The sequence below is a fragment of the Coffea arabica genome, chromosome 1e (assembly GCF_036785885.1).
Source record: "Coffea arabica cultivar ET-39 chromosome 1e, Coffea Arabica ET-39 HiFi, whole genome shotgun sequence".
Taxonomy (NCBI): domain Eukaryota; kingdom Viridiplantae; phylum Streptophyta; class Magnoliopsida; order Gentianales; family Rubiaceae; genus Coffea; species Coffea arabica.
Genome location: NC_092311.1, coordinates 29,311,424 through 29,320,107, shown reverse-complemented (window position 1 = coordinate 29,320,107; position 8,684 = coordinate 29,311,424). Strand labels below are relative to the sequence as shown.

The 8,684-nt window shown below is 36.8% G+C and overlaps 1 protein-coding gene across 4 annotated transcripts; it reads right to left on the bottom strand.

The window, feature by feature from the left end:
• Nucleotides 1-8,014, bottom strand: LOC113701718 (pentatricopeptide repeat-containing protein At1g76280). 4 transcript variants are annotated; one of them, XM_027222489.2, is made up of 14 exons: nt 7,708-8,014; nt 7,477-7,540; nt 7,262-7,319; nt 6,939-7,123; nt 6,281-6,388; nt 5,341-5,523; nt 4,162-4,683; nt 3,845-3,940; nt 3,415-3,588; nt 2,804-3,031; nt 2,353-2,496; nt 1,929-2,117; nt 1,572-1,691; nt 1-862 (listed from the first exon to the last, which is right to left on the bottom strand). In XM_027222489.2, the coding sequence occupies exons 1-14, from the start codon at nt 7,719-7,721 to the stop codon at nt 503-505; spliced, it is 2,445 nt and encodes an 814-aa protein (XP_027078290.1). In that variant the 5' UTR covers nt 7,722-8,014; the 3' UTR covers nt 1-502. The 4 variants fall into 4 exon arrangements, with proteins under 4 accessions (XP_027078290.1, XP_027078283.1, XP_071910163.1 ...); XM_027222482.2 differs by having other exon boundaries at nt 1-898; nt 7,708-8,013; XM_072054062.1 differs by having other exon boundaries at nt 1-898; nt 7,477-7,638; nt 7,780-8,013.
• Nucleotides 8,015-8,684: the final 670 nt, after the last annotated feature.

The window sequence follows — 8,684 nt, the reverse complement described above, 5'->3', positions numbered from 1 at the left end:
TAAAAAATAAATGGACATTATGATCCACATCATAATTGTACATGTATATCTTTATTGTTCTTCATGTCAGATATTCAAAATTTGACTCAGTAACATACAAACTCTAATCTATCCAACAGCTACAGATTTGTCTATGCACAGACGCGGTCTATTCCTTGTCTACAAAACTGGGGTTGGTACAGCAAAAAATGCTATTGTTCTCTAACGCGCATTGACCAGATTACCGGCGCAATGAACAGAAAAATAGGTGCTTTCTACCAAACCAAAAGAAAAAAGGAAAGTATAAGCGACAGTGAACTCTGAACTACCAACAGTCAGGCACAATTCTTGGCTGTAAATGTGTCCAAATTGGTGTAAGAAGGTTATCCGTTCTGCTCCACGAGTTGTGAGACGCTTATCCATTCTACTCCATGTGTGAATCATCAGTAATTAATTCGATGCAGCACTATCGCTCTGTAAATACCTATATCACTTCCCTAACGAATGTGTTAGTTGCCCCTAACTACTTCTCAAGGAGTAGTGCATAATTTTCTGAAAGTCTCTTGGCCCACTGACTCTCATTTGGTAACCACGATACCGTGTATCCAAGCATGGCACACCATCTCAAGTGCAATAGGGCGAAATGGATATCATCCATAGAGATTTTAGAAAGGTCTATTATCAGCGCTTCCATGTCTTCAGCAACAATTAGATTTTCAAATTCAGCCCTTTTTCCTTCAAGAATGTCATCATCCTCGGAAATCATTCGCATACTCATCACGAGCAATGCTTCCATTGCAGTGCTGTAGAAACCTTGGTCAACATATGCAGAGAAAACATAATGACAGGTTGATGGATCAGGTTGGATCTTCTCTCGGTGCATCTGCTCAACAATAAGCTCAATCACATCAATTTTTCCCTGCAAAGAGGCAGTGAACTGATAAACATCCATCCAACTTAACAAAAGCACAAAGACAATAGCTCAGCAGAATTTCTTTTTATTTTTAATTTTAATTTTGGGGGTAAGGAAACAACATAATTAATTATCCATAAACGGATGGAAACATTGCACAAAGGCAACTTGGAATAGTACCCTCCACACCACCAAAGGGGAGGCATGCCATTGAGAGCATCATGACAAAATTGCGACACACTGTGCTCCTTATGTTTCTCCTAAAAACTTTTTCAATCACAAATTATGCAAAACATGAACTGCCATGAACTTTGTATAGAATGATTTACAGAAAGGAAACTAAAGCTTGTAAGTTGTGGACTCAAGGTCAGTCCTAGACCATTTTGTACTAAAAGTTTAAGCAGAGTCTACAGATTCAGAAATAGGACATGCAGTATATCCAGATTCCCCAACCTAGCCACGCCTCAAAGGAATCAGGGATAGTAGGGGTAACAAGAAAATCGGGAAATGAAAAAGGTATGGAAAACACCTGCATCACACGATTGGTCCCATTACAATGGAAAACCATGCAGCCAAAGATGTTAATACAACACATTCTGTTGCCAATCCACTTTTTAATATTTTCGAGTGTGATAGTGATTAGATAATCACCAGATCATAGTTTAATTAAATCAATTACCTTTTGACATGCTTCTTGAAGAAGAGTGTTGTATAACAGCACATCTGGTTGGACTTTGTCCAGCTTCCCCTGATTAAGCAACTTCAGTGCCTCGTTAAAGTCATCAAGTCCCAGCAAAGTCTGAGGAAAATTAAAACATCATAAGGTTAAGCTACACAGAGACCTCCGCGCTTCCAAAAAAATAAGGCTACTTAATATCTAGCTTGACACCAGTAGCCACTAACAAAGTGCATCTAAGCGGAATAAAAGGAGAACAAAAAAGGGTTCTTTGAGTCATATTAAGAAGATACTTAAACCTGTATCAACAACTTTTTAACCTACTCTCTATACGAACAAATACCAAGTGAACTGACGTACCTTAATGAGACTAGTGTAAGTAACAGTCTCTGGATAAAAACCATCACGAATCATCATCGAAACCAGGGCATAAGCAGATCTAGCACTTTTCATAGTGCTGCAACAATTGATCATGATAGCATACGTAACAGCATCTGATGAAATTCCTCTCGATTTCATTATTTTGAATGTTTCCACAGCCATATGTGTCTAAATAAAAAAAAAAAAAAAAAAATCAAACATCAATTTAAAGGTCAAATGAATATGTTTATAGGTTATCAGTCTAAAAAATGTCAGGATTTCAAAGAAAATCCCATCTATTGAGTCAATTTATAGAGAAATATGAGACATCTATGTCATGAAAAGATCTATTCATTTACGAGCAAACAAAAGCGTGCTAAGGTAAAACATGTAAGATCTAAATCAAACAATTTTGAGTGCTCACCTCTTTAGCCTGGACAAGTGAATGCAAAACTACATTATAGACAGGCGTTCCCAGCAAAGCATATAAGCTAGAAGATGGTCTTTCTGCATCATGCAGATACTGAGTAAGCTCCTTTATCATACCCTCCATTCCAAGTGCTCTTAGCTGCAGAAAATCAATGAAAGGAGCAAATCTACAAAGTTAGAGCAAAAAGATACAATTCTTAAACACTTGAGCTCACAGGCCAAAAGCAGTCTGTTGTCCTTCTTTACCTAAACAAGCCTAGTTGGGTGTTACCTCATTTTTATAAGTTGGAAAGTACTTAAACGTGATAAATAATGTCTGCCAACGTATTACAAAACACCCAACACACTTCATGAAGACCGTCAAATATGGAAGATCAATTTTTAAATCATGAAATTCATTCCGAACCTATTTTTAGTTAAAAAAGTACATCAGAGGCAAAACTTACCAAATTCTTCAGTGATACATGACTATGTTGAATGCCATTCTTCATCATATCTATTTCTATAGCATTTATCCGTCTAGCAACATCCACATGCGACAACATATTGCCCTCTTCATAAGGTTCATTCACATTACCAAACAATGAAAACAGCAGCTCATAAGTCCTGACATCAGGCTGGATATTCAATTTTTTCATTTTAGCTAACATTCGAACAGCGCGTTCAGGTCGATCCTACACATAGAATTACACAGAAGCATTAAATGGGACGATCTATCAACAGTATAGGCTTTTAGCAGTCAACTCCAAACAAGTACATGTATCAAGATTATGGGAATCTGCATGAATTAAGCATAACTCAATGTTTTCTAGTAAGTTTCTTGATGCTCAACAAGAAACTGGTGGAGTACATAGAGCCATCTTAAAGGAGTAGCAATATCACTATTAAGAAAATGTGGCACACTATGTACATAGAATTTAAGGGACACCAAGAGAAAAATAATTTATCAACATGTGGTAAATTAGGCAAAAACCAATTCAATATAATTTGATACTACAATTGTTCTTTCAAAACCATATTCAATCACTAGCAAGCACGATCTTATTTACTCACTGACCAGAACATCACATGCTTCAAAAAAGGCATTATAAGGATAAGGACTTGGAGTTTTTGATATTTTATCCAGGAAGGACTCAGCCAAATCTAGTCGTAAACCTTTGCTGCAACCAACAGAAATAGCTGCAAGAGTAGAATCATAAGGCTTCAAATTTTTCTGTTGCATAACTTCTAGCTGCAAAACGATTAGATACACACTATTTAAGTCAGAAAACAAGAAAATGGAAGTAAGAGTTGCATAAACAATTGTACGTTGAAAAGTATAGAACAAAATGAATGACATACTTGGCAAAACTACAGATTATAAAATACCAGGGCACATTTATGTGGGAGAGAGAGAGAGAGAGAAATGAGGTTTTTCCCTCTTCATGAACATTTTTGTTTTGAAAGAATCTTCAAAATATGTTACTGCATAAATTTTCATATCTTACCACTTGCATGCCATCATAAAAACCTCTTGCTTGCACAACTGCTCTTAAGAAGCCGTCATATGTGCCAGAAGATGGTTCCAAACCAAGATTTTGCATCTACAACAAATAGAAAAGGCAAGTCAACTGAATGATACTAAACAAGAATTGATCCACAGAAATGGGGGAACCAAAAATGTGCATGCAAATTAGTTAAAGTTTCACATTTTTACACCCTGAGTCTGTCTGGTGACATGGAAAGTTAGCTACTCAAAAAAGGACTTGATGTTTAGAATACCTCAAACATGGGAAGACAGCTAAAGTAAGATGTTTTTCATTACCTGTGAAATCAACCGCTCTGCTAATGTACAGTTTTGCATGTCTGCACACGCATGTATCACATCACTGAAAGACCACCTAAGTAGCTTCATAACAGGAAGCTCTACATGTTTTACTGGCCTACTTGTGCTGACCCTGCTAGCTCCATGACTTTCCACACCAAAATTGAATTCAAACCCAAGCTTGCCAGGGTTTGTAACACTCCTGTCTACATTTTCAGGTACAGAAGGTACAATACCATTGTCTTTGGTACAATTCTTGAGGCTCAAGTGACCATTCAATGGAATTGGTATGTCAAATCTTGAATCAGATAACTTTCCTTCAGCAGTCTTAAAGATGACAGAGTTTCCTCGGAAAGCCATATGCACCATGTACTGTAAGGTCACATAGGCAGATTCCAAGTCTCTCAACCTTGTGAAGGACCATATGAACTTTCGTAGAGAAATGATATTTAGACTATAGTATTTGATGCTCTCCTTCCATATCTCATGCACTGCAGGCAGATTTTGATGTAAAACTGCAAGCTGAAAGAATGGATTTAGAAGACAGGTACCTAGATGAATAATCACAAGTATAAATATCAAGCCAATAGTCACTCAATGGTGACAGGGTAAAAGGTTAGAAAGAACAACCAATACCATTAAAAGACTAGATGGATCAAGACCAATTGGAGAACTGAAAATGTTTTTAATGCTTTCACTAGTGTCCTTAAATTATTTGTCTAGATCCAATACATGCACTCCAACTACATTGTGAGCATCATCTTATTGCCTAGCACCACAGGTTTTAAGAGAAACAACCATAATCTGAGCAATAACCAACAGTGGTGGCATAGCAACAGCTAGTTATATTTCTCCTGAGAGGAGGGAAATGGTTTAAAGTTAAAGCACATAAACTAGAAACCACAAAAACTGCTTTTGAGATCAGAAATTACTACAATATAACACTCATGCTTCAGTAGGAGCGTGCGTGCTTTACTAGAAAATAAAGTAAGCCAAGGCAGGTTCCACGTAACTAGTAGTTTTACTTTCAGCCCATATTTCCTTTTTTTAAAAGACAATAGGGAACCTATAAATGAATGACATTTGTTAATCACACTTTGCCATGCCAATCAGAAGGTGGAACTGGGAATTGGACATGATTAAAACAAGAAAACTGACATATAACATCTTTTCACACACCTTGAGAAGCAGAGCGTATGTTATTTCATTGTTGCCCACTGTCTGGTGTTCCATCAATTCTAAGCAGTTGTTAGCATAGTTTACACTTTCATTTTGAACACAAGCACTGAGGAAACTGTTGTACAGGGGCAAAAGCGGATACATAGCAGGATTTTCTCGCAGCAAGCCCATCAAGTTGAATGCCTGATTGAGAATATAAAGATAAGAACTTTTATTAGCAGAAATCAACTGTTCTGAAAGTTAATTCCCAAATGAGCCACTAAAAATATAGGGACTGCTAGTAAACTTTATATAATATCCAAACAACTAAAATCAATGATCCACAAAAATATTCTTCAGACTAGGCAAACCATCATCCAGCTTAACTACACCAATGAATAGCAAACAGACTAGGTGAACCATCAACCAGCTTAACTACACCAATGAATAGCAATCTAAAGTTTAAATACACACTTCCTCAGAACATTGACATGTTTTATAAAAGGAGAAAGTTTGAACTACACTACCATTATACTTATACGGAACTTGGTCATATATCTGAAATAGAAATTAATCATATGCTGTGCCCTTGAGTAGCACTACCTAAGGAACCAAAGGCATATATTGGCACCCAAATCAGAAGTATATTGGTTTTCAACAGCTTTCTCTTTGAAGCATATGACATGACATCTTCTTCAGAAACTTGCCATTGTTATCTAAAAATAAAGCCAAGAGTGCAGCAGTGGACCAAACCACAGGTTTATGTGAAAAAAAATGGTATATTAGGATTTATTAGCTTGTTTGACTCCAATGTATGGGATGCAAGCTCTTTACTGCTAAACATCCATGTGAATCACATTTATTCCCAGGATTAGAATGAGAAGGAATACACTACATAACTCATGAGAGGAAACCAATCTTTACATGACCATAAAAGTACTATCACGATCAAGAGCAATACCTCTTTCAGATAACCTCCCTTGCAAAGTGCTCGAACGGTATAAAAGTAGCATTTGCCACCTGCATAAATTTCCTTTTCCTCCATCACTTTCCACGTTTCCAAGGCAAACTGCAGGTAGTGAAAGCAACCACTCAGTCACGTGAAACAAATATTCTAAAATAATACAGATGATCTGCCACATAAAGATCAAATGGGAATCCCTACTTCCTTAAGATGTAGCAGTTCAAGAATACAATGTGCAGGAGTAGGAGGTGGACAGCTGAACAAGAAGAATCAATCATCTTCTCTGCTACTTAGTGCTGTTATATGGTGCATGCTCCATGTTCAAATTATGTCCATCATCCTGATATAAGAACTTGTGCTTCTAAGTGCACAACATGAATCACTTATAGCTCTTATATTTCTACTGCTGCTTTTGAGCCTTTTCAGATAAATGCACAAATGGTACTGCTATTCGTATCCAACTTAAGGCTGAATTGTATTTCACAGTCCAATACCAACAGATTGTAGTTCAACAGCTTAATTTCTAATTTCAAGTACCTACACTAATGCTTAAAGCAATTTAACTTACATTTAGAGAATCTATTCCAAAGTATGATTACTTCATTAAAACAGCAAACAAGCCAGTAGAGAAAAGAAATATTGATCTCAAGCATACCAGTGGATCAGGCAATCTAGCACAATACTGAAGAACTAAAAGAAAATCATTGGCTTTCAATGTTTCGACAGTCCGCACAAGCTCTGACAGCAAACTAGAAGCTTTACTCCTCTCTCCCAAGCAAAGTGCATCAACAATTTGCTCCTGAAAGGATTTTGTAGTTGAATCTGTCCAGTGTATTAAACCTATAATGGTACCACCAAATCATCAACCTTCCCACAAATTCATCAATTTTCTTAATAAAACTTTTTACATTAAAATAGACAAACATACATAAAAACTTTATGCAGTTTTTAAGAGATATAGAATGACATGATAGATACCATTAGAAGCTGTCAAAGTACACAATGCTTCAACTCTGCTAGGTCCAACCATTCGCCCCTATACAAAAAAATTTTCACCAACTTATGCTCCAATTTCCCAAAAGCTAGTAGTACTCAATCAATAACTAAAGTTGACAAATCAATTTTTCTAATTTTTCTATTTCATTTCATCAGCAAAACAACAAATTGGAAAGAGTTCAAGTAAATGAGCCTACAAGTAGAGAGGGGGGCTTTAGCCGCAAAATGGAGCTCGCAAGCCATTGTAACCGAGCTCTACATCTGGTTCAAACACCAAATTCAGCCATGTTATCAACATTTTGGATTTGCATTTTCATCCTTGTCAAAACAATTAAGCTAATCCTATAAAATCGATCAACCTATTCACAACAACAACAATAGTAATCATAATTATATCAATTAGTAGGATTAACCAGAACTGAACTTACAAAATATGGCGCATTAGTGAAAGTTGAGGAGATTATAAAACCCTGGGGAAGGGTTTAACGTAAAAATATTACAGTGAAATGAGCTTCCGGAAATATCACAGACTCCTTTTACCGGTCGTCGGAGATCCACAGATGATGTACTATGGAATTTTCTGATAAGGTTCCGGTGGCGACTCCGGCGAACCGGTCTGTTCAGTATTCCGTCGACTCAGCTCAGAGCGGGGGACTCGGAATTCGTTTCTCCGTTTCCTTTTCTGTTTATTGGGTGGGCCGTATGAGCTGCTCGATTGGACAGTTGATGAATTTCACTGCTGCTACAGCACTTTTGTATGGGCTCTGCGCCGCCCAATGAATTTCACTACAACAACACTTTTGTATGGGCTCAGCCCGATGAATTTCAGGAATTAGGCTTCTTTTATTGCTGTAGCCGGCAAACCGAATAGCCCAAGCAAGTGTTTTGCCAGTCCTACAAAATTTGTTTGTTTATTTTATTTTATTTTTGTTTGTTTGCTACTAGTTTTCTCCCTCCCCTTCTGCTTTGGTGCCTCATCTCACCTTTTATTTACTTATTTATTTTGTATAGGTAGACTGTGATGATTATAAAGGAAAGAAAATTAATTGCATATTGGTGTGAGGACATATGGGCCACAAAATTTATTAGTTTCTTTCTTCTTTATCAAAATTTTAAATTACTAATTTGCTTATTCCTTTCCTCCACTTCTATATATAAGCACTAGAATTTCGAAAAATACCAACGTTTAGATAAAGTCATATTATATTTGTTTGGCCTTCGAGTTCTTGTTGCAGCAATTTTGATAGGAGCAAGTCTGTTGTTACCTGTGCAGCAATTCAAGGATGGTGTTTGTTTGAAGTTGGGTAAATTTTGTGAACATATAGGAGTTCGCCACAGGACTAATCAAATATCTAGTGAACTGAGAATTATTCGAAGGTGATGCCGTTTGTAAACCATCATTTAT